The sequence below is a fragment of the Oncorhynchus mykiss genome, chromosome 12, assembly GCF_013265735.2.
Source record: "Oncorhynchus mykiss isolate Arlee chromosome 12, USDA_OmykA_1.1, whole genome shotgun sequence".
NCBI classification, from domain to species: domain Eukaryota; kingdom Metazoa; phylum Chordata; class Actinopteri; order Salmoniformes; family Salmonidae; genus Oncorhynchus; species Oncorhynchus mykiss.
Window position 1 is genome coordinate 65,335,682 of NC_048576.1, and position 26,384 is coordinate 65,362,065.

Consider the following 26,384-nt stretch of genomic DNA (forward strand, 5'->3'; position numbering starts at 1 on the left):
GGGGACAGAGAGAGCAGTCTACTGGGCTCCGCTCAGGGTTCGTTTGCAAAGAGGATTCCTGCCCTGACGCTGCCGTGGTAAAGATATGGCCCTGCCAGAAGCTCGGACACTCGGGCTCCTCAGCCTTCCGCCTCCCTTCTCAGCCCCCTTGGCCCTTCTCCTTCAACAGCCTAGAAAGTGGACTAGATCCTCATTGGGGTATTGGCTAGGCCTACTCATGCGAATCAACTGGAACTGCTGACAACTTATTATGAGTATATTAGTCAGCGTGGGCACTGGACATGGTGCATGGATAGGCCAAAATGAAAATGCATGGACACACCAGTCTTGCCCACACACATAAAACAAGATATGAGAACATCAACACCCATACACTTTCTCTAATTGTTAGACTCATTTGTTCATTCACAACACCCACTCCTAGTCTTCTACCAAGGCCTGTGACTCATTCACCAGGCACGCACACACACACACACACACACAGACATATGTTTCCTCTTCCTGTTTCAGCACCAACAGCCAACCATATTGGCCCAGTAGAATACTGGCAGGTCACATGGTCCATTAGGCTAACTGACCCCATCAGCTAATTGAGACTCTCCGGCAGTCAGACTGATGTTATATCCAGGCAACAGCCCCAAGACTTCTCACCAAATGGCACCCTATTCCCTATGTAGTGCACTACTTTTTACCCGAGTATGTGGCAGAGAATAGGATGTCATAAGGGACACTAAGACTCCCTCCCTCGTTGGACCGATGGCAAAAGTCCACAGCTACAGTAGTGCACTATATAGGAACTAGGGTGCCATTTGAAACGCTGACCATGTAGCTTCAAACAGGCTCAGTTTCATTTACATTTAATCCCCAATCCTTATTTCAACCACAGTCCTTTCAGCAGATGAATTGCCGTTAAATATATATATATGTGTGTGTGTGTGTGTGTGTGTGTGTATCTGGATCATTCTATTCCATCGGTACACAACTCTTTCCCTTTATGTGATTGTAATGTGCTAGTCTTTGTCCACACTTTCACATTGGCAACTGATACAAGCCCAGGCAACAAACAATTGGACGTCTCCTCCCGTACCAAAATCGGACACAAAACCAGACGACACAAAGAGGAAGCCGGGCTAGGATACTACATTGAGACGGTCTCCTCCAGGCCTGGTGCTAAGCCTAGAGTGAGGGAGGGCCCAGCCCATGCCTTGCAGTGGGCTAGCTGCAGCCCAGCAGCCTGCCTGCCTGGCCTGCTCAATAATACACAGAGGAGAGCTGCTGCCGGTCAGATGGTGCGGTAGTCTGGAGGAGGAGAGGAGTGGAGCCTAGGGCCTGGCTGTGACACAGCAGCCCAGCCCTCCCACCTCCCACTTTTATTTAATGTATTTATGTAATGTGTAGGCCTTCCACGAACTGGAAAGGGTGCTTGGTTTCCATGGCAAAAGATGTTCAAAGGGTTGGCTAGCCGAGTCATAGCTCACGACCTATGGAGGCAATTTGTATTACTGATTTCTGATATTAACGCCGCCGCGAGGTTGTTTTGTCCTTTTGAAAATCTATAATGGATTATTGTGTGAGCCGCCATTTTAATGTCCATAACAGATTCAGTTCTGTAAGCGCTGTCATCCTTATCATACAACAAATAAAGGATGGCTGATAGGATTTATTTGTACACCTCCTCTTTTTGACCAATCTAGGCCTGTGTATTTCCTGGTGTTAACATCTATATTTCAAGGTTGTATGTTTTCAGTGCCGACGTTCCTGCTTCTGCCTGCTTGTATGGCCAGTGTAGACTGTTGTGTACTGCGTTTGTTGTCAAAGCGTAGACTAGGAGCTTGGCTTACTTTGATGTGGCTAGCTTTGATCGCTGTTCCCATCTGTTGTTGTAATATGCACAGCCCCCCCCCCCTGTTCAACAGTCACCGTTCTGCTCTGCTGTCTCCCTGTCTCCCTGTCGCTGGCCATGTCTTGTCACCAGCGTCACTGGGCTGATTGAGCTAGTAGCACACAAATACCACTCACCGGAGTGCCGGACTTTGTCATGTTTTTGTTATATTCTCTGACATGCATACGGGCAGGAGGTGAACAGTGAAAAGTATCGTACACTGTAGGTAGCCCTATGGTAGTTTTCAAGGTAATGTCTGGGTTGTATTCTATGCAGGTAGATGGGCTATACTAAGCCTTTCCCCCCTGTAAACACCCCCCAATTACACCTAATGTTTTTATGAAGCAGCATGTAACCTAGTTTGAATACGACCCTGCTGTCAGTTGTCCAGTGCCTTGCTATGAACAGTGTCTCGGAGGAGGGATTTTTTTTTGTCAAGCAAGTTATTGCGATCAAGTATTAATAATATGTCCTGTTGCCAAGTAACCGAGAGCATTTGGCATTCGGTGGTAGTTGTATTGAGTTCATTAATCTAGCTTTTCAATTTGAATATTCAAATGATCCTTTTTTGTATTTTGCTTTCGTTGACCTAAATGGGCCCGAGGTGAATGGGAGAGCATGCAACACTAGCTTGGCGCCTCCCCTGTGCGGCAATCTAGAGGGTCACCTTTCCACCCATCACAACTTAGATTGACAGCCTTGTCGTCCTATCATAGTAAAAGCCTACTTGATTTACCACCCATCAACGGTAGTACACATCAGTATATCAATTGTCTCTCTTAATTTGATTGTAAATGTTACAGCATTCAACAAAACTGAAACCTTACAATTGATTAATGATAATGTCTGTTGACAAGAGATGACAGGCAAACACTGACGGTAGCTCCAACATGTGATAGGTTGAAGATTAACTAAATGTAAAACAGCCTAATTATAGTTGCCAGGCTGTCAGCCCTATCGAAGCCCATGCAGAGAGAGAGAGAGCGGTGTGCTGTCAGGACAAGTAGTTTGAAGCCATTGGCACTGAAATACGTTTACATGGTTGCGAACCTGAAACTCCCTTTCTCCCCCTCCTATCACCAGCCAAAGGCAACATGTCTTCCTCTATTGCTGGCTGGCACCACTTTACTAAGGTGTGGCATTGCTAGGCAAGATTCACCATAACATGCAGCAGCCCTGCCTCCCTCTGGGAACCTATGACGGCATATGCTGTGGGTTAGGACAACAAAATAGCGGTACCCAACAAAGGGTGCAATTCCATTTAAAATCTGGTCAATTTGGGAAGTGCACTAAAACTCCAATGCCGTGTGTGTGTGTGTGTGTGTGTGTGTGTCAACGAAAGCAAAATACAAAAAGGATCATTTGAATATTCAAATTGAAAGCTAGATTAATGAACTCAATACAACTGCCACTGAAGGCCAAATGCTCTTGGTTACTTGGCAACCGGACGTATTATTAATACGTGATCACAATATGAACTATATATATATATATATATATATATATATCAAATGGAATTTGGTTTACTTTCCAAATTGACTGGATTTGCCTCAACTCTGGTGCATCTGCGTCTAACATCCCTAGCCTAATCTTTTATTTATAGGCGACTGAAGTTATTGTATGACGACTGTAACGCCCAGTGTAAAAAAAAAAATCTGGTATTTTTTGTAAAAAAAAATATATATATTATTTAGGGCAATATTTTCATCCAGACTTAATTTAAATGCCCCTGACCTCTCTTATCTGGCCATCTCTGGACAGCATGGTGATGTCTATGGACAAGCCTGGGCCAATAGGGACGTGTGGAATTGGAACATGGAGTGGAGCCTCGAACCGGTATTGGAGTTCCTGCCTAACCCCTGTGGGTTATGCAATCACACGCAATATTTTTAACACGTAATTTTCTCATTCTCACATCTGGGCTGGGTTAACCAACAGTATGTCTCCTTTCCAATACCACCCCACAACAATGTCATAAGACACTCACTCTCTTTATTCACTCTCTCCTCCCTCTCTTCAACTCTCACCCTAATTCATATCTCTACTCGCTCTCCACTTCTCCCTCGCTCTTCTACTTTCCCTACTCTCTAGCTCATTATTTGTTCTTTATGTAATGACTCCAACATTACATCCCCACTTAACCTTTTTAAGTCATAGCAGTGAGACTTTAGTGCCCCCCCCCCCCCCCCCCCTCTGGCCCTGGCGTCCCAGCAGCACACATTCTGTCTCTCCATTCACCAAGAAACACAACGCCGGCCGGGGAAGTCAGAGCACAGAGAAGGGCCCGGGAATACAGGTCTTCGTTCCCCGTCTGGTCTGCACCCATTGAATCGTTTGCTTTGAATCAATCACCTGCGGCCCAAATGTATTGCAGTTTAGTCCTACCTCTTTCGAAGAAAGCTGTGGGTGTTGCCCGGGTATTGCATCGAGTTCTGTATTTAGTGTCGTCCCCCCTTTTTTCCCTGGAAAGCAACTGTGCTTCTCCTTGTATGGATCGAAGCTTCCATGTGTGTTTTTATTAGCAGATAAAATGGGTAAGTCCTTTCCAGGAAGCCAGGCGCAAAAAACAAACACAAACATGAAAAATTGGGTTTGACAAGACTTGATGCAGAATCTTAGTTTCCTGTTCCTTTCTCTCGCTGGGAACACATGAACTCAGCAAATAAAGAAACGTCCCTTTTTCAGGACCCTGTCTTTCAAAGATAATTTGTAATAATCCAAATAACTTCAGATCTTCATTGTAAAGGGTTTAAACACTGTTTCCCATGCTTGTTCAATGAACCATAAACAATTAATGATCCTGCACCTGTGGAACGGTCGTTAAGACACTAACAGCTTACAGACGGTAGGTAATTAAGCTCACAGTTATGAAAACTTAGGACACTAAAGAGGCCTTTCTACTGACTCTGGAAAAACACCAAAAGAAAGATGCCCAGGGTCCCTGCTCATCTGCGTGAAGGTGCCTTAGGCATTCAATGTCCGTACTGTGAGACGCCTAAGACGGAGCTACATGGAGACAGGGCGTACAGCTGATCGTCATCCTAGTGGCAGACCACGTTTAACAACACAGGATCGGTAAATCCGAATATCACACCTGCGGGACAGGTACAGGATGGCAACAACAGCCGCCCGAGTTACTCCAGGAACGCGCAATCGCTCCACCAGTGCTCAGACTGTCCGCAATAGGCTGAGAGAGGTTGGACTGAGGGAATTTATTTTTCACCTTTATTTAACCAGGTAGACCAGTTGAGAACAAGTTCTCATTTACAACTGAGACCTGGCCAAGATAAAGCAAAGCAGTGCAACACAAACAGCAACACAGTTACACATGGAATAAACAAATGTATTGTCAATAACAAAATAGGGGAAAAAGTCTATATAAAGTGTGTGCAAATGGCGTGAGGAGGTTAGGCAATAGTAGTGAAGTAATTACAATTTAACAATTGTAATTAGATGTACAGATGCAAGTAGAGATACTGGTGTGCAAAAGAGCAAAACAGTACAGCTGTGTACAGCTGCAGCGATCGGTTAGCTGCTCCGATAGCTGATGTTTAAAGTTAGTGAGGGAGATATGTCTTCAGCTTAATTTATTTTTAAAATTCGTTCCAGTCATTGGCAGCAGAGAACTGGAAGGAAAGTTGGCCAAAGCAGGTGTTGGCTTTGGGGATGACTAGTTGGATATACCTGCTGGAGTGCGTGCTACGGGTGGGTGTTATCGTAACCAGTGAGCTGAGATAAGGTGGACCTGGAGCCAGTGAGTCTGGCGACAAATATGTAGCGAGGGACACCCGACGAGAGCATGCAGGTCGCAGTGGTGGGTGGAATATGGGGCTTTGGTGACGAAACGGGTGGCACTGTGATAGACTGTTTGTTGAGTAGAGTGTTGGAGGCTATTTTGTAAATTACATCGCCAAAGTCGAGGATCGGTAGGATAGTCAGTTTTACGATGGTATGTTTGGCGGCGTGAGTGAAGGAGGCTTTGTTGCAAAATAGGAAGCCGATTCTAGATTTAATTTTGGATTGGAGATGTTTAATATCTGTCTGGAAGGAGAGTTTACATTATAGCCAGACACCTAGGTATTTGTAGTTGTCCACGTTCTAAGTCAGAACCGTCCAGAGTAGTGATGCTAGTCCTCACCAGACATCACGGTGTGTCACATGGTCATCGGACTGAGCTTGTTGTCATTGCAAGCAATCTCAATGCTGTGCGTTACAGGGAAGACATCCTCCTCCCTCGTGTAGTACCCTTCCTGCAGGCTTATCCTGACATTACTCTCCAGCATGACAATGCCACCACGCACAGAACGAGCAGTATGGCTGATTTCCTGTAAGACAGGAATGTCAGTGTTCTGCCATGGCCAGCGAAGAGCCCCGGATCTCAATCCCATTGAGCATGTCTGGAACCTGTTGGATCGGAGGGTGAGGCCTAGGGCCATTGCCCCCCAGAAATGCCCGGGAACATGCAGGTGCCTTGGTGGAAGAGTGGGGTAACATCTCACAGTAAAAACTGGCAAATGTGGTGCAGTCCATGAGGAGGAGATGCACTGCAGTACTTAATGCAGCTGGTGGCCTCACCAGATACTGACTGTTACTTTTGATTTTGACTCCCCCTTTGTTCAGGGACACATTATTCCATTTCTGTTAGTCACATGTCTGTGGAGCTTGTTCAGTTTATGTCTGTTGTTGAATCCTGTTATGTTCATACAAATATTTACATGTGTTAAGTTTGCTGAAAATAAACGCAGTTGACAGTGGGAGGGCGTTTTCTTTTTTTGCTGAGTTTATTACAGAATCCTGAAAACATATTCCCGAACCATGACAGTTTTAAATCTGTGTTCCAGCATTCCTCAGCTGCCTGGTTACAGCAGATGAGACAGGGAGCCATGTGACTTTTGGGGGTTAGATCTGTCTCCTTCCCCAGATAGGCAGGAATCCTCAACCTTGTTCTATAACAAATATTTTATTTTAGCCCTCAAAACAGTGTGCAGAAAAAGGAATTCATATGCAAAAACCATTGTCTGAATAATCAAGAAATGTAATGTTATGAACCTAGCAAATATGTAAACCAGATGTGCCCTACCTTTTGGTAGGGTTGCAAAAACAAGCCTTGTTGTTTTGTCTGGGTCTGTGCCCCAGTTAAAACATCCACAATTGTTTACAGGACTTCCAAACGCAGTACTCTGCTATTCTTCCCGTTTTATCTCCTCTCTGCAAGACAATCCCCCATTGCAGCGAGGTCAAGAATGATACCACTCTCTCCTCCTCTCCCATCCGGCCCAGTTTAGAACCTGTGGAATATGCTGGTCCAGGGTTGTGTCCCAAATGCCACCCTATCCCCATTTAGTGCACTACTATTAATGTCAAAAGTAGTGCACTAGGTAGAGAAAAGGGTGTCATTTGGGACACAGATCTGGTTTTTGGTTGGCTGGTGGTTTTGTCTCTCACTGTTTCTATAGAGTCAGGTCTGTTATCGGAGAACCCAGAGAGGAGCCTATCAGCCTGGCCGGCCTGGTCCATACGCAATCGTCATACAACCGGAGTTATTTACTGGGTTCTACTGCCTTATCTCCCACACCAGTGGGCTAATAGTGGGGGGAAGAGACAATGGAGGCTGGGGTAGGGGAGAGAAGTTTTGTGGGAGGGGGTATTGAGTATGGGGGAGGGGGTGAAGTGGTCACTTGTTCCGGCGCGCATCCGATCATGTGTTCCCCATTTGAAAAGGAGCAACACTGTGGAAATGTGCCTACAGGCAGAAATGTGGAGGGGGATGGTGGGGGCTGGGGGTGTGTGAGTGCAGAGGTGTATGGATAGGGTACTTTTGTGTGTGTAGGGCCCCCTTCAGAAATCGAGCGTGCTGTCAGATTGGCAAGCCAGGCGAACGTGAAGCCAGCCTACTTTAAAGTTGCTTCTGTCTGGCTGTGTAACAGAGTTAATATACTATATACATGGTGGATCAACATCCAGTCCAAATAATTGAGTACTATGGTCACTGTTCGCTTTGAAATGTAGACAATTTTCTGTTGAAATGTAGACAATGCCACTGTTGGATTGCATTTAGATTGTGGACATTGTTGTCCTTGTAGAGAAGACTAAGCTGAAATGGCAAGAAGCTGCGGTATGCAGGACATGAAAGCTTACCATTCTCACATAAACCCCTTCTGATTCACAGATGGTCTTAATCACACAATATACAGTGCCTTCAGAAAGTGTTCACTCATCTTGACTTTTTCAACGTTTTGTTACAAAGTGGGATTAACCCCTTACGGTCGATGTCCGCGCCCTGTGGAAATCGAATTGGCATAATAAATAACAAAAAGCCCATTAAAATTCTCAGTGTAAGCTAGAGAGACGTTTGTTTGCATAGGATGTCTCAATCCACCGCATCTGCAGTGAAAGATGACCGAGTTGATTTTTCTCCGATTTTGTGTACAAATTTGGTTACATCCCTGTTAGTGAGCATTTCTCCTTTGCCAAAATAATCCATCCACCTGACAGGTGTGACATATCAAGAAGCTGATTAAACAGTGTGATCATTACACAGGTGTACTTTGTGCTGGGGACAATATAAGGCCACTCTAAAATGTGCAATTTTGTCACACAGCACAATGCCACAGATGTCTCAAGTTTTTAGGGAGTGTTCAATTGGCATGCTGGCTGCAGGAATGTCCACCAGAGCTGTTGCCAGAGAATGTAATGTTAATTTCTCTACCATATGTCGCCTCCCCCGTCATTTTAGAGGATTTTGTAGTACGTCCAGACCACGTGTATGGCATTGTGTGGGCAAGCAGTGTGCTGATGTCAACGTTGTGAACAGAGTGCCCCATGGTGCTGGTGAGGTTATGGTAGGGGCAGGCATAAGCTACGGACAACAAACACAATCGCATTAAATTGATGGCAATTTGAATGCACAGAGATACCGTGACGAGGTCCTGGGGCCCATTGCCGTGCCGTTCGTTCATCAACCGCCATCACATCAGGTTTCAGCATGATAATGCACGGCCCCATGTTGCAAGGTTCTGTACGCAATTCCTAAAAGTTGGAAATGTCCCAGCTCTTCCATGGCCTGCATATTCACCAGACATGTCACCTGTTGAGTATGCTTGGGATGCTCTGGACTGACGTGTACAACAGCGTGTTCCAGTTCCTTCCAATATCCAGCAACTTCGCACAGCCATTGAAGAGGAATGGGACAACATTCCACAGGCCACAAATCAATGGTCTGATCAACTCTATGCGAAGGAGATGTGTTGCGCTGCATGAGGCAAATGGTGCCCACACCAGATAGTGACTGGTTTTCCGAGCCACGCCCCTACCTTTTTTATTACGGTATCCATCTATTCCCAGTGATGTGAAATTCATAGATTAGGGCCTAATGATTTTTTTTATTGGCTAATTTCCTTATGAACTACAAAATCTTTGAAATTGTTGCATGTTGCTTTAATATATTTGTTCAGTATATTATGACCCCTCTATGGAAAGATAAGACTCTCACAAACATGGTGGTGTGTCCCCCCACAATTGTCTTGGGACTTGTCTGAAGTCGGTACAGCCGAGCTGCCAACTTCTGTCTGTAGCGTCCGAACAGTTAGTGTGTAGCCCAATCAAACAAATGTCCACACTGTGCGAAGGTGACACGAACATGAAGGTTGTTTTGCTCTAGGACGTCCACAGGCCTCACGAGACATCTGAAGGTCCCCCGCTACCGGTTGAAAAAATGAATGGTAGTGTTTAGTCCCCAAAATAAGGGATCTTTCTTATATTTCTGTGAAATGTATTTTTTTTGTGGATGATTTGTTGTTCCATGTCATGAATCTGTTATTCTATGCATTTGTATGGGCTATTATCAGTAACCGCAAATTTATTTTCATCAAAACATTTTGTTTATACTGTACCAGTCAAAAGTTTGGACACCTACTCATTCAATGGTTTTTCTTTATTTGTACCACATGAAGTCATGTAGTAACCAAAAACTGTTGGTTACCAGTGTGTCACCAGCAAAGCACCATCACACCACCTCCATGCTTCACCGTGGGAACCACACATGCCGAGATCATCCATTCTCCTACTCTGCATGAACTGTAGAATGGCGCCGGAGAAGATGGCTGACGTTTTACGTGCTCCTAACCAAATGTGCTATTTGTTCGTTTTTTGCGTTGGTTGTAACTTATTTTGGAACTTATTTTGTACATAATGTTGCTGCTACTGTCTGGCCGAAAATAACTTGTGGATATCAGAACCGCGATAACTCGAACTAAAATAAGCATTTTCCTTTTAACGAGTTAGAAGCAAATGATATACCGCTTTCTTGGGAACAGGCCCAAATCCCCACCATTTGCTTGAAGAAAAGACGGTGAAAAGGGGGTGCGGAGGTCAGGCCGCCTTCTGAGAATTCGTAGGCAAGCGAGTAAACCCCCACTGCCATCCGTTCTATTGGCCAACGTACAATCATTGGAAAATAAAATCGATGACCTACGATCAAGATGATCTTATCTACCAATGTGGCCTTTTGCGAGGCTTTGGAAAACATCCCTGGTCTTTGGTTGAATCTGTGTTTGAAATTCACTGCTTGTCTGAGGGACCTTACAAATAATTGTATGTGTGGTGTACTGAGATGAGGTAGTCACTCAAATCATGGTAATTAAACACTTATTGCACACACATTGACTCCAACTGCAACTTTGTGACTTGTTTCACATTTTTACGCCTGAACTTACTTAGGCATGCCAAAACAAAAAGGTTGAATGCTCACTGACATTTCAGCTTTTCAATTTGAAAGAATTTGTAAAATTATCCAAATACATAATTCCACTTTTGATACTATGGGGTATTATTAAATATCTTATTTTTAATAATAGTTTTTTTATCAAAGGCTCTGACTACCCTCCAAACATACGTTTATATAGTAGAGGAAAATGTGGGCCTGAGGCTTGTAAGTCATTGTAGAGGATTGGCCCACCCTTGATCTGACCTCATTATAAAACATGTTTTGAAGGGGCAATCTGGGATTCAAACAGCAAAGCAGGTCACCACACCACTGTTTCAATGGCTGTAGGCCTATATCATTCATTTAAGACACACATATTGCCCCTTTTTAAGCCATGTTTCCCTGTCGGTACTTTTAGCATGTTGGTCAAATAGAATTGTATATATCACGCGCTTCGTAAACAACCGGTGTAGTCTAACAGTGAAGTGCTTCGTTACGGGCCCTTCCCAACAATGCAGAAAGCGTAATAAATACAAAATGAGTAACGATAACTTGGCTATATATGTGGGTTACCAGTACCACTTCGTTATGCAGGGGTATGAGATAATTGAGGTAGTAATGAACATGTAGGCAGGGATAAAGTGACTAGGCAACAGAATAGACAAGCAGTAAAAGCAGTGCATGTGAAGAGTCAAAAGGGTCAATGCAGTTAGCCTGGGTAGCTATTGGTTAACTACTTAACTATTTAGCAGTCTTATGGCTTCGGGGTAGAAGCTGTTCAGGGTTCCTGTTGGTTCCAGACTTGGTGCATTGGTACCACTTGCCGTGCGGTAGCAGAGGGAACAGTCTGACTTGGATTGCTGGACTCAATTTTTAGGGTCTTCCTCTGACACCGCCTAGTATAGAGGTCCTGGGTTTGCAGGAAGCTCGGCCCCAGTGATATTCTGGGCCGTACACACTACCCTATGTAGCGCCTTGTGGCCGGATGCCAAGCAGTTGCCATACCAAGCGGTGATGCAGCCAGTCAAGATACTCTCAATATTGCAGCTGTATTACTTTTTGAGGATCTGAAGGCCCATGCCACATTTATTCAGCCTCCTGAGCGGGAGAAACGTTGTAATGCCCTCTTCACGACTGTATTGGTGTGTGTGTGGACCACGATAATTAATTCCTTAGTGATGTGGACAGCGAGGAACTTGGAAGCTCTGGACCTGCTCCACTACAGCCCTTTGGATGGGGGCGTGCTCTTACCCTTAATTTCCTGTAGTCCATGATCAGCTCTTTTTGTCTTGCTGACATTGAGGGAGAGTTTCTTGTCCTGGCACAACACTGACAGGTCTCTGACCTCATCCTCATCGGCGATCAGGCCTACCACCGCCGTCATCTGCAAACTCAATGATGGTGTTGGAGTCGGACCATTCAGAAGAGCCCCGGTTAGCTCCCTGTATTTTTCCAGCAGGAATGGAATGGGTTTGTAAATGCCCTTCCCAGACTTCTTCATTCCTTGCCCTGTTCTCTTTCACCAGCTTCTCTTCTCTCGGCTCCTCACTCCACTACTCCCCTCTCCCTCAATTTTTTTCCGCCTCCTCACTCCCTCCCTCCGCCTCTCGCCTTGCTCTTTCACTCCCGCCTTCATGCTGCGCCATGAAGGCTAGTCATGTGACAGGGGAGGTGGGCGGGATCTTTTTTTTCTCTCTCGCTCTCTCTCTCTCCCAGCACATCAAACCCTTTGTTCTCCACTAAACCCTGCCCGTAGACACACACACACAGGCTGACTGGAAGAAGTGCTTTCTCTTCCTCTCTCCACCCTCCCTCTCGCTCTTTTGTCGCTGCTAAAAGCAGCATGTGGATCCTGGCTCATCCTACACTGCTAATGGCATTTAGATATGCTCATGTATTTTAAAGAAGGGTGGGTGATTTTTCTCCCCATGCGCTCCCTCCGTTCCCTTTAATAGTCTGATGTTATTTCCTTTGACGGTTCGGTCCCTGTTTCCTCAGCGACCATGACGATTACCACCCGCCTTTTATATCCTGTGTTTTTGTTTTGCCTCACTGCTCGCTGCGTTCATTTCCTGGTTCGGCGGGTTTCGTGTGTGTGTGTGTGTGTGTACTACTGACCGACAGATGTAAGCTTCTGGCTGACTTCTGAAGATATCTGAAATATTCATCAAAGTGTTAGATTTTCACATAAATCATAAGGCATTTGGTTTAATGTTGGAGTGGTGTGCTAGGTTTGTTTGAGTGCTATATTGAGCATGGGATTCCGTTTTATTTCTCTGTGGTTTACCAGCTAGCCATCATCTGATGGTCTGGCATTCCTTTACTTTGGACATTACTACTGTCTAGCCACCTGCACGTGCACACACACTACGAAACAGTAGAGCTGTGGTGTTACCATTATCGCAATATTTTGTCCATGCCAAAAATTCAAATGCGACGCAAATCAAACTCTTTGGTCCTTTAAAAACCTGCTGTATGTAAAAATATTGGAAAATAAAAAAGAGTATCGTGATACTGGTATCATCTCGGCCTTGCAAAACAGCTCCCATTCCTAGGTGAGAGCAGAGTAGAGACAGGTGTGAATGACTCACCCCAGGTGAGAGGACAGGACCTCACGCTTCAAGGTCACACACACTTTCCTACCACAAAGCCAGCCATACTCCTTACTGACGTTACTCTGGATTTCCTCTCAATGCCAGGCAGTGTATCCTTTTCTTCCCACCAGGGCTCGTTTCACGCAGACACGGCCTCCCAGAGCTCTGTGACCCCTCTGTATGTGTCTCTGAAGTCAGGCCTCTCACAGAGACACAGGAAGCGTGTCAAATCAAATCCATATTTTTTTTGTCACATGCGTCATAAACAACAGGTCTAGACTAACAGGAAAATGCTTACTTCTCCCAACAATGCAAAGTAATGATAGAAAATTAATAACACGTAATAATAAATACACCATGAGTAACGATAACTTTGCTATATACCCAGGGTGCCAGTACCGAGTCGATGTGTAGGCGTACGATGTAGTTGAGGTAGATATGGACAAATAACTAAGAATAAAGTGACCAGGCAACAGGATAGATAATGAGCAGCAGAGCGTGTGATGGATGGATCTATAAGAGGGAGCCTCACCAGAGAGGATGGCACATGGCCACTTAATCTCTCCTCTCTGGCTGGGGGGAGACGAGTCCCAGACCGCGTGCACGCAACCGAGTGTCAGCTAAAAGTCGAAAGAGAAAAGCCAGTGACTCAGGGGTATGTTTGGTAGCTACTAATCCACGGTGTGTGTTTTGTGAATATCAGAGATGGAGATTGGCACTTGTTTTCCTGATGGCCATCACACAGAGAATTGCATTACAGTATTGTCAGAAAGTCCAAGGAAGAGGCCTGTTTTGCGGCCGCCCTCGCCGGCCCTGAGCGCTTATTGAAACGAGTCGGGGACAAATGTAAAATGTATTTAAATGGCTTGTTATTTCTTAAGAACCTCGGCGGGGTTTCTGGAAGTCTGCAGGGGCACTTCACATGCCCTCGGCGAGAGTGTTGTTATTACACACACATCGTGTTTTATGTGGGAGAAGCTTCTTGTTGGAGGTCCTGTCCTGGCATTTGTTTTTCAGATTGTACTTTTTTTCCTGTGTGGGTGTTTCTGTGAACGCCAGTATTATTGGTTGTCCCTGTACTGGTGCTTTTCCACTGAGACTAACCCCTACACCAGTAGGTCGCCAGTGTTTTATGTTCATGTGAGCTCTAGTGTAATTGTTTCCATCAGGAATGCGACACTAAGACTTGGGGCGAGAGGAACCAGCAACCTCTGCATCATTCAAGACGGTCTCTCTCTCTCTCTCCCCCGCTTTCTTGCTCTTATTCTCACTCTCTCTCTCTGTGTGTGTCTTGTGTGGATGGAGAGAGAGAATGTGATTGTGGCTACTTCCTGTATGCCTGCTTCCTGTTCCTGTGTGGATCACAGACAGGAGCGGGGGACTCATTGTGTCGCTGCAGCAGCCAAAACTCCTCCCTCTGTCCCTCCCTCTGTCCCTTCCTCTCTCTCTCTCTCTCACTCGCTCTCCACAGCCCTACTGCACACAGTATTCTCCCTCTGTCCCTCTCTCTCTCCATAGCCCTACAACGCATGGTTCATTCTCTCGCCCCTTAAATGCCCCTAGTGGTTGACTGTAGTACTGCAGTGCATTGCGTACTGCCCCTCCCCCACACTCACCACAGCCCCATGTGGAATTTTTTTAATTGACAAGAAGAGGCTTGGGGTAGAAAAAAAGCACTCTTCCTTTAAAATGAACAGGAAAACTGTGGACTCGGGTCCTGGTTCAGATTTGTGTTTGTTTGGTTTTACAGGGAAGAGTTAATTGTTTCTCTCTTATAACTTTTCTTTGGTTCCCCATCACCTCCCTCCCCCGCAATGGCCTTGTTTATAGGTCCATGTGTGCTTTATTGCTAATCAGAATATAAAATACAGCATCTCTGAGTAGCTGATTATTCAGTCTTCTGAAATCCTCCCATATGTTTTTGCTCACTGGCTACCTTTGTGGTACTTGGCCACGTCACACTCCAGGCTTATTTTCCTATATCACACTAACCTTGGAAATGGGAGGCTGCCTTACTTTCCCTTTCTTACAGGTGTGTGTGTGTGTGTGTGTGTGTGTGTGCTAATTTAGTCTATGTCTGCTAATGAAGAGAGGGAGTATACATACATGTTCTCACATTTTATTGTGTCTTTTTTTTCTGGAGGAACTGTGAAGAGAGAAGGGTGTATTTATATCCAGGCGTCATGAAAAGGTGTGTGTGCAAGTGTAGACAGGTGACGCTTTGGAGCGTTCATCTGAATGTATGACACAAAATTTGAGTCTTGGAAATACATTTTTACATTGCCACATTCTGAAAACAGGCCCACGTCTTCCTCCTAGGCTTAAGCCTCTTTGTGTCTGTATAAGAGATTCTGGGCGCCCGAACACAGCCCCTTCTAAACAAAAAGTGACCTTGTTCGGTTGGTCTGTATTGATTATTGATAGCTGTAAAGAGGGTGAGAATGAAAGCCGCAGGGGTTTGGGTGTTTGAGAGAGTATTGAACCAGCGCCCTGTCCCAAATTGCATCCTGTCCCTCATGTAGTCTGCTTTTCACCAGAGCCCTATGGGCCATGGTCAAAATGAGTGCACTAAATGGGGAATAGGGTGCCATTTGGGATGTACACATAGTGTGTGTTGAGAGGTTGTCCTCTAAATTCCAGTCAGTGTGGATGAGGAGAAGGAGGAGGGAGAAAAATGGGGGTGGAGGAGGAGGGCCTGTAGCAGCAGAGGCCTCACTGGTCTCTAGCCATCTCACCAGACTGATAGGAAAGTGGGTTATGTAACGTTGGCTCTATAGAAAGAACATAGCAGCCCTCTCTTTTTGTCTCTCGCTCTCTCTACATGCCCCTTCACTTTTTCCATTTCTGTTCATCTGTTTTCCCTACCCTCTCTCTTACCCCCATTGCACTGATTTCTTGCCCTCATTGTCCCCGTCGCCCCCTCCCACCCTCGTTTCTCTGTCTCTCCCTCCTGGGACAGAGTGTGATCGAGGGTAATCTTGATTCATTTCAGAGACCTCTTCCTTCCCAAAAGGTCCTTTGCGCACAGCTCCATCATTTGGAACTCTTGGCTTGAACACAGCACATTCAGGGTAGGCGAGGCTACTACTAGGCGCGCAGGCCCGGGTGTAGAACACATGGGAAGGGGTTCAGTGGAAAGGTGCCAGCTACAGTTTTGTAACTAGGTACATGGCGTGCTGCTGCTGCTATTGAAACGTAAGAAACACAAACTAAGTCGAGCAGCTCGGGAGCCAAGAGAAAGTGACGATTTTAATTAGACTAAATGTCATCAGTCACTGGGGGACTGGAAGTATGTGTGTTAGGCATGGGCATTTGATTTCACTGTTCAAATAATATCCAGAATGTTTTACTTCAATGGGGACTTGTTTGCGTGACTCATGAAAGGTGGTGCACTTTGCTTTTTTGGGGGGGGGAGGGGATTTCCAATGATTTAGAAATCTCCCACTTCACTTGCTTCACATGGAACCTCTGACTGTAAAGCTGCTTTGATTGACCTACCAATAGCAAGCTGGACGTGTGAAGTGCCTATAGGCTACCAGTGCCTCTTTTAATGGGGCGCATTCATAGCTGTTGTTCTATTATAATGTCAAATGGCATGGTCTGCCCTGGAATGTAGCAATGTCACATAGATAATTAAATACAATTTTAAACAAACGTAAATTTAAAAAAAAAATGTATCAACTTGTAAGTAACCGAATACTAACCCATTCTAACAAATAACCGTGCCCATCCCGTATGTGTGTGATGGCTTAGACTTGAAGGAAAGTCTGTGGCTAGCGTTGTGAATGGAGTTAGATGGATGTTTTTGAGGCATTTTTTCCCCCATTTAGTGTTATTTGTGTGACGCCCCTTTGCTTCATTCCGAAAGGCCTGGTCACTGACCTCGGAACCCTCACTGACCTTCCTCCATACAAGCAATCACACTTCCCACACACACACAATCTCTCTCTCTCTCACTCGCTGTCACACTGACATGGACACCCCCTTCTCTCCCGCCTCTGCTCTGACCCTGTCCTCCTCCTCTCTCTGCCCGACAGATGGAGACGTGCGGAGGGGCGCTACGCGGTGGATAGGGCCTCCATAGTCAGCCACTGGAACTGGCTGCAGGCCCATGTGTCTGACCTGGAGTACCGCATCCGCCAGCAGACGGACATCTACCGCCAGCTCCGCTCCAACAAGGTCAGCACCACGTCAATGAACACATCCCCGGGTCTTAACTCTGATTACGATTCTTATTCTTTTTTAAGTGATTCAATGTTTCTCTATGGTCAGCGCCCTCAGTCTCAGCCACCTGGGTTGCCCTGGCAACAAGCCCAAGAGTGTAGGGGGCGGACCTGGTGAAAGTCATGATGTCATGGGAGGGGGGAGCATGTCACGTGACCTAACATGTCTCTCGCACCCCACGCTCAAAGTAACTCAGCTCACACCTCATCGGCAGATGAGAAAAGTGGGAACGCGTTTCTATTCTGTTCGTATCAAGAGTATGTTGCACTCCTCGATACCTCTGACATGTCTGTCTGCTTTTATCCCTCACTCTCTTCCCCACTCCTATCCTCTGCTCCTCCCATCCATCCATCAGTGATTTCCCAGTGGAATATCTTAGCCTTCCTGGTTACATTTCTAGCAAATTGCTTCAACAGCTTGTTCATGGTGCCCCTTGTCTGTGGCTACACCGAAACCAGTTACTTTGGTGCAAAGCTACTGTTACCTCTGGTGTTATGAATCAGAAGGACTGAAGAGCTCACCCTGGCCTATCTGCGCTCTCGTAGGGTTCCATAATGCTGGCAGAGACCTCCCTCTTTGACGTGTCACCCGAGGACGGGGAGGTGAAGGCGGAGCCTGTTGGTTGCCCTGTAATGCAGGTAAATGAGTCTGACGATGTAACTGTCCAATCAGATCCTCAACAAGCCTGTGTCTTAATTTCTTAGACATCAATTCGCGTATCCTATTCATGCCCTAATTTTAAGTGAATATGTCCACAGTTCAGTTAGTACTACATCCTCTTAAGTAATTGTAGTATGATGTACTGTATCAAAGAGAAAGGGAGCGCAAATGCGACTTTTCCACTTAGCGTGGTCCCTCCCTACCAGTTCAGAGGAGAAAGAAGGGAGAGAGGGGGAGAGAGGACAGCACCCAAGATGGCACCCTGGCACTGTGCCCAAAATAGAGAGACGGGAACAAGACTCGCCCACAGAACCCTAACCAGCCTCCGGGACTTGGGAGGGAGGAGGGACTACTATCTCAGGAAGAGAAGGGGTGAGGAGGGGGAGGTCCCAAAACAGTGGTGGTCTTTGTTTTGTCATGCCAAGTAGCGTTGACCTTTCTATCCATTCAGTTGTGGCCCGAGGAATTCACTAGGAGGTCGTTCAACTGTTCTGGGCTCTGCTGTAGTGGAATGGAGTTGAGGATGGGTTTGGAAGTGTTTTTAGAAGGGGAGTTCCATGGTAGCCGTGCCAACCTTGTCTTTGGTTCCAGGAGTGTGGCTCAGACGGTGGGGCGGAGGGTCCGGGATCCGTGGAAACGAGCCCGAGGAAAGGGTGCGCGTCCGGGAGACAGGTCAACGGGATCATCAACAGGTACGACACAACCGAATGAGCCCTCTTACTCGTCCAGTTGGTGTGTGTCCTGCAGGAATCCCAACCATTCTATGCCAACCACTGTGTCTGAACAAAGGGGGTGGGTGGATGGGGACATGGTCCATGTGGGAATTGCAGCTGCTCGCTGTCCTTCCCAAACATACTACAGGGTTTGGACACACAGCACATGTGTTCATGCTGCAGCCTGTTGTTTTCCCTCTAGTGGAATGCATAACTGTGAATGGAAGTTCTTTGTGTTACACTTAAATAATCATTCTGTCACCAAGTAATACGTATTCACACTCATCATAGTGCTAAATGGGATGGGCGTTTCCTCCCACATTGAGACCTACCAAATAAGCTACTCAGTGGACAATCAAAACATGAATCCATAGTGAACATAATCAGTAGTAGTAATATATGGACTCATGTATTGCAATGTTGATGAGTGACTGTCCCTCCCTTCCCTCCAGCTTATGTCATTGGTCTATAGCTCTACAATGTCCATATGTATTAGTGCTGCGCAAATAACCAACATTTCTGTTATTTTTAGTTTTTTAAACAACTAGTTGATCGATAGTTCAATCATTTGAAATCTATTTTGTTCTGTTTTTCTGTGAGCTCAATGTGCACATTGCACAGTTTCTTTAGAAATAAATTAGATCCAGCCTGAACTATGCGATGCAGTAGGGAGTTGTAGTTTCCAACTGGCCAATATTGTAGTAAATAAACTACAAAGAGCATAATCCATTGTACATCTACTTGTTCGGTCTCTGTTTCTTTTATGCCTGCTGCAGAAGAGGCAGAAGAATGTGTGATTGTGAGGGATATAGAGAGCAGCTGTCGCTTCGAGGTATCTCTACCTGAAAATACATGATCTATGTGATTATTAGTTGGTATTCAGCAGTCATAAAAGTATGCCTTGTTTACCTTGAGGAACTACAAAATAGTGATTTTTGTCAGAAAGCATTGGCAGCAGCTCTGTGTAGATGAGATGACCTGGAATGAAAGAATAAATTCATCAAATGAAAAATAAATAATATGCACAACTGAAATATTTTATTAAAGTGATAAGTGATAAGTGATAAGCAGTAATGATGGGCAGTCACTACCATCATGGGACTTTTATGAGTTGTTTTATTTTCTGTGTTACAGCATTCAGCCCAAATAATCGAAAGCGAACCGACCTTAAAAAGCACTAATCACTCAGCCCTAATATTTATCAGCAGCTCGTGGATGTAGATTCACAGGGTTTCTCTGTCTTTTGTGTTGCGTAGCATTGATGAGTGACTGTCCCTCCTCCCTCCCTCCAGCCTGCGGCCTGGCTCTCCCGATGGTTCTGACCCGGAGGAGCAGCTGAGGAAGCAGCAGCAGAACCAGCCCTTGCCCCAGCTACTGTGCTCCCCTCAGGATGACACGTGTGTGTCGGCCCGAACACGGCCCCTCCTCAGCTGCAAGAGACGACGCCTCGTCAGGCCCAGCACCCTCACCAACCTTAACCGCAAGGTTGGTGTGTGCGCACTTTACTGTGTGTGTAATATTGTTTTTCTGTTGGTGTGCTTTCACTGCTACATTGTCATATTGTGTTTTCAGTTGTTGTTGTTTTTCTGGGTAGCGAATGGGTGTATTGTTTGCTAGTATGACTGTCTGTTCTTGAACTACAGAGTTGTTGGCTGATATTTTGTCTGTGTATAGCCTATATGTTATGTGTGTGTTTATAAGGATATGCCATCTGCAATGTGTGTCCTTTTACGCATTGGTGTGTGTACATTTGTTCACGGTTCGACATTACCTCCTGTCCGGTGCACGTAAAAAATAAATATCAGACCAGCAGAATATAGAATACTGTTGTCCGGATGGACAAGTAAAACAAATCACATTATCAAACAAATACCCAGGTCAGAATTGGACCAGAGTATCCTCCACATGCGTTGTTGTGCTCTGTTCTCCCAATGTATCAGAATAGAATTATATTGCGTTGACAGGCGGGGTATGTCAATCACTTTTGAGATCAAAGCGCAGAACCACACGTAGCCACGTTTGTTCATATTCCTTGCTGGTTAGTGAGTTATTTGCCCAGGTATAGCATATTTTTGGTCAGCAAACAGGGTTCGTATGGTTATGAAAGTCATTGAAAAGTCATGGCGCGGGCATCACCTGCTGTGTTCCCGTGTGATTGGGTCCGAGGAGAGCGAGGGAGACATTACAGCAGGTAGGCCTATAAAATAATGATGGGCAACGGATGAACTAAAGAGCCAATTCAAAACCATATGGTGTTGCCTGGCTAGTTGACCGTTTAGCTTAAAGCATCATATTAATGTCATTATAGTGTCCGATGTCCTAAAGAGAAGAAAAAAAAACGTTCCAGCAGCACTCGTCGTGAATGATGAACGGCTGTGTTAATAAACCAAAGCTAATTACTGCTTTTTTTTTAAACGGCCTCTCAAAAGCACTCGAAAGAGTTGAGAAATAAATCTGACTCATTTGGAAAGTTCTATTAGGCATTGGCCATGTCATTCTGACAACGTTGAAATATGTGTGTGATTTGACCTAGCCCAAATGAGAAATGATTCCCAACGCTGTCAGTAAATCTCCACTGAAACCTCAATGTTTTAGCCTTACAAGGCAGATGAACATGTGTTTGTTAGTTACCTTGCTTGAGGTAGCCAACCGTAGCTATTTGATCCCTGATTCATTCAATTAGGAAAGTATGTTATAAAGACGGTGTTTAGTTGTAAGTGTAATGTTGCAATATTTTGTCAGCCAACCATCCTCCAGGAGAGCCTTAAAGGGGCAGTGTTGTATTTTCAGACAGGCTTTCATATGCAAAGTAGCTTATTGGCAGAGGGTAGCTTACATTTTTGCAGTTCTCTGAATGGTAGTAATAATGATAATTGTATTTTGTAAAGTGATTTTAAGTCTCCCTTTTGGCCCATGGTGTTAGACCATAATTATTCGGGGGACAAGTGACTTGAGCTTTCAGATGAGTACAAAGTCAGTCCTACTTGTCCAAAGGGCAAGTGGCTAAAAAAAAGTGAATGTATGCCGGTCTGTGTGTGTCTTGAGTTACAAGTGTGTTTGTAGTAGCATTAAGTGTGATTACACGTGGGGAGTGTACGTGTTTGTCAATGTACTGACTACAGCGTATGGATTAATGGTGAATGACCAGCCCTCCACGCCAGTACATTTTAAGGATCTGCATTCAAACTCTCATAGTGAGAGAACACACCCTCGGTGTGTGTGTATAGACTAGATGTCTTCTACCTCTGCATTCTCCGAAGACGTCTATTCCTTCACGTGAAGTGGCCTTGGAACAGGTGGCTAGTCTCCAACGACACAGGTAGGGCTGAACGCCGCTGACTCGTGTTCTGTTTAAAGCAGCGGCGTTATATCTCAGACTAGGAGGAGCTGCCTGACAAGACGCACACAATTCAAAGAGGTTTGACTGGACAGGGGGGAGCTTATCCCAGATCAACACTCGTACTCTGTTCAGTAAAAGGAAACGCTGCCATAACGGGAGCGGACTGTGAACAAGCTCTCCTCTCAGCCCCTTGCGCTTCAGATCGTTGTTAAAGCGTTCAACTAAACAGGAACTCTGGCTTATCTTGTTAAACCAGCACCGCCGCAGTTTCAAAGGCTTACCCTATACGTAAATGGCAGGAAAAGCTAAGCTTGTGGTGCTATGGATCTATGTTTTTATTTCTTAAACAATTGAATCTGGTCCGATTTTGATTGCCTTACAAGAAGGCAGGCGCTGTAGAAGGTACCCATGTTTAATTTTTTTAGAGACTTTAGACGCAGTGTTGATGTGCAACAGTATGTTGTTGCTGGAACAGGAATATCATGACTACTTCAGAGATGGTTTCCTTCTGTTTGCATGTTCCCCGTGTGTCTGGATCTTACCCGCTTGTCCTTGTTGCATTGAGAATTTGCGCTCACTCGATTCCTTAGACCTACCTGGTTAAATAGGTTTAAAGAATCATCCCCGTCTCTTCTCCAGGGCCAGAGGCTGAGCGTACCGGGTCCTCGCTGCGGCTGCGAGGTCAACCCCCAGTGTATGACGTGTGGCGGCCGCACCCTCTCCTCCTCTGACGTCCAGTATGAGCGCCCTCTACTGGAGAGGCTGTCCCAGTTCGACCCCTGCGTGCACCCCATCCTCTCCCTCACAGACGGTAAGATTGATCGGTTGGTTGACGGATTGATTGAATTTGTTTGATCATAAAAATACATCCAAACCCGCTCCAGCCGGAGACAATGTACGCCTTGTAGCTACGTGCACCACATCTTCTCTCTCACTGTTGTAAGTAGCCCTGCCCTCGTCATGCCCTTGGTCAAGGGCCAGGGGTTGGCTAACAAGGGCCAGGGGTTGGCTAACAAGGGCCAGGGGTTGGCTAACAAGGGCCAGGGGTTGGCTAACAAGGGACAGAGGTTGCTGTTCCATCTTGTGTTTGCTGGGTAGTGGAGCAGCATAGTTGGTTTATATGTGATAACGATCCAGTATTGACTACTTAGTCGCACCGCATTATATAGACTATATTTTAGGCAGAATTTGAGCTGGAGCTTTGATGTATCGAGGACTTGCAGCACCACCAGCTTCAATCCAATCAAGGGGCTTTGTTCCACCCATGTCATGTGGTGTGTATTTCATTCTGATTCTGATTTCCACTAGTGAGCTCCCTCCCACACTTTTCTACTGCTGTAGTAAAGGCCTGTGGCCCGCGCCTGTAATATGGGCCTGCCAGTGCTTAGATTAAAGGCAGGGGGAAGTAGAGTGCAGGATGAAAGCAGGCCAAATCCTCAGGGGGTTGGCGGGGGTGGAGGGGCTTCTAGAGCTTCCAGTCTGAACCTGCTGAAGTCCTCCCCCTGGTGGATTGAGGGAGAAATCCACTCTGACGCTCTGTCAAAGCGCTGCTGCTCACTGCATCCACCCTCGCCCTCTCAGTCCCAGATGTTCCTTTTCCACATGAGAGGAGCTAGCTAGCTAGCTAGGCCTGAGAGATGTGAAAGCGTCAAAAGTCTGCAGTGTAATGAGGTATAAAGGACTGGCTGGAGACGGATGGTGCAGTCAGAACTAGGTCAACTGGTGAAAGAGGGGATGGTTGGTGGTTGAAAAGGCAATGCAGTCTATGACCATGCAGTGCTACTGTCTGTCTGTAGGTGGTAGCGAGGGGTCCAATATGGCTGCTGTAGCTTGGCACACACAATGGTGTTGGCCTTTTTTAATAGTGCACGGTTGATGGGGTTTGTAGTTTTTACAGGTTTGATCTGTAGTTCCCCTAGTATCTATGCCTAAACAGTTGTCGATACCGGTTTGGTGGTTTGTTTCTATTTTGCCAGGCCAATGTGCCCTGTTTAGATGTAGGTAGGTTTATTTGAACATCTTGGTACATATGCAGAAACAAACGTACCATTTTGATGTAAAACACAAGTAAAAGGTAATGATCAACTGAACTATATGGACAGTGAATTATCGATACATAGTAGGTCATAAACAACCTAGTTTAAGAGCTCTTGCCAAGAGCTTATATAGAATTATTATTTATTTTTTTACATTCATCTGCTGCTAACCCCAACCCTCCGTCTCCGTCTGTGTGTTTGTGCAGACGTGGCGATGAGTCTGCACCTGCAGCGCGTCCTCAAGTCCCACTGGAACAGCCGGCCGCTGGAGAAGATCAAACCCCTGAAGAAGCTCTCCCTGAAACACAAGCTTTCCGTGGGACGTCCCCACGACCCCTCCGCCTCCTTCACCCCCAAAGACAAACACAAGATGACCAACTCCCTCCTCTCCACAGTCCGTAAGTAAAGCATCATCACCCCAAAAAACAAGGCTGAGACTTTAAGCCAAGCACAGGGGTATTGGCTCCCAGCGTGGAAGGCTCGTATAGCCATTTGTCCCTAAGCATGTTAATCTTCTACACCTTAAACGTTGTGTAACGCAGCAGACCTTATAGACTTATAGGAAGGATCTCTTAGTTTTGCAAAGCTCTTAATATGATCGGTATTGGCTGTTCATATACCTGTGTAACAACACCAAACGTACGAGGCCCCACCAGCCTGACAATTCACAGTCCTACATAACAAGCGTTTCTTTTGTTTGTTACTCTGTAGTATTCAGGTGTGAGTGTGTGTGTGGCCCAGCATTTCCTGGTAAATACAGTGACTCGGCTGCCTAAATGACAAAGCGCTTTCCTCTGTGTGATTGATTGAAGAAGCTTTGGTAGTTTTCTGCTTCAAATGCATGGACCCTATTCAGAGAGCACAGATGGATGGAGCACGATACCCTGATAATCATTTCATCACAATGTTACATAATCCAGAGCTCTGCAGCACAAGGTTAAAATGTACGTTTCTAAGCCAGTTTTGGTTGCATTTGTACGCTCACGCAGACCCACTCACAGACCTGGCTGGAAATAGGACCGCTTTAGTGTTGTGGTGGAGTCTACTTCATCAGGATGTTTTTACAGTCAATTAACACTGTTAGACAAAATCTGAAATATATATTGACTGGTCGTGGCTAAAGTAGAAAAATGTATTCATATAATATACAGTGTGTGTGTGTGTGTGTACAAAACATACACACTGCCTAACCCTCCGTTGCTCCATCCTCATCAGGCCTGTCCCACCACAAGGTGCGTTCAGAGAAGCTACACAGGCAGCAGCTGGACAGCCTGCTGGGGTCCACCAAGCTGGAGGGCCGCCCCCACTACCGAGGGGAGCGGGGCCACGGGCCCTACGACAAGAGCCACGCACGCAAGAGGCCCCGAGAACACTCACTGTCACTAGACAGGATGGACAGTAAGTTGCCTACAGTCTGTTTATTTTCCTCTCTTTCTCTCTATCTTTCCCTCCCTCTCCCTAAGCACCTGTCTCATAGCTTGAGCAGCTCAAATGAGTTCTGAAGGGTAGTTGTCGCACCGCTCAAGCACCTCCACCGCTTTTCACTGGACGTTTGACCCTTTCCATATCATTTAAACTTTTTATTCTTTATTCAGTATCCATTTTATCCCGTGTCGGTTACTGAATTTTTAAGGCTTGAGTATTTGAGAGATGGATTTATATCAATCAATCGGGAGGATTCCAGTGTATTTCATGAGATTTTTTTTCTCTACTCTCTTATTCTTCCCCCATACTCGCTCTCTCTCGACCTCTCCTCAGACACCCCTAAGCTGTACCTGGATGGGGGCAGTCTGTGCCCGTCTCTATCTGCTGGGCTCCACACCACCGCCCACAGCTCCCTGCTCCGACAGCTGTCAGCCTCCTCAGAGACCTGCTCCATGCCCTTCACCCCCTTCAACAGCAGCCTGAGGGACAACAGCACCCCGGTACGACACGCACACACAGCCGGCCTGTACAGCCTTGTGCCCATGCATGTCCTATGTGATTGAAACAATAATGGTGAAGTAATTTGTAGAAGTACTTTAGCAGTTGGATTGACGGTGACTGACCCTGCTCTCCTTCTACTCCGTACAGCATCAGCCCATCCGCAGGAGGAGGGGAGAGAGCTCCTTTGACATCAACAACATCGTCATCCCCATGTCTGTGGCTGCCACCACCCGCGTGGAGAAACTGCAGTACAAAGAGATCCTCACCCCCAGGTACGCAAGACACAAAATGGCCGCCATGTCTAC

At 45.9% G+C, this 26,384-nt stretch overlaps 1 protein-coding gene across 4 annotated transcripts in view; it reads left to right on the top strand.

Annotated features, from left to right (window-relative positions):
* kansl1b (KAT8 regulatory NSL complex subunit 1b) overlaps positions 1 to 26,384 on the top strand; it is an 82,046-nt gene that overhangs the window by 48,019 nt on the left and 7,643 nt on the right. For 3 of the 4 annotated variants that reach the window (XM_021624577.2, XM_036938090.1, XM_021624578.2), the window contains exons 3-11: positions 17,218 to 17,359; positions 17,950 to 18,042; positions 18,656 to 18,756; positions 20,070 to 20,262; positions 22,757 to 22,928; positions 24,360 to 24,551; positions 25,369 to 25,551; positions 25,912 to 26,078; positions 26,227 to 26,351. In XM_021624577.2, the coding sequence (XP_021480252.1) occupies positions 17,218 to 17,359; positions 17,950 to 18,042; positions 18,656 to 18,756; positions 20,070 to 20,262; positions 22,757 to 22,928; positions 24,360 to 24,551; positions 25,369 to 25,551; positions 25,912 to 26,078; positions 26,227 to 26,351 (1,368 nt within the window). The remainder of the gene's footprint in view (positions 1 to 17,217; positions 17,360 to 17,949; positions 18,043 to 18,655; positions 18,757 to 20,069; positions 20,263 to 22,756; positions 22,929 to 24,359; positions 24,552 to 25,368; positions 25,552 to 25,911; positions 26,079 to 26,226; positions 26,352 to 26,384) is intronic. The other variant, XM_021624579.2, reaches the window with a different exon arrangement.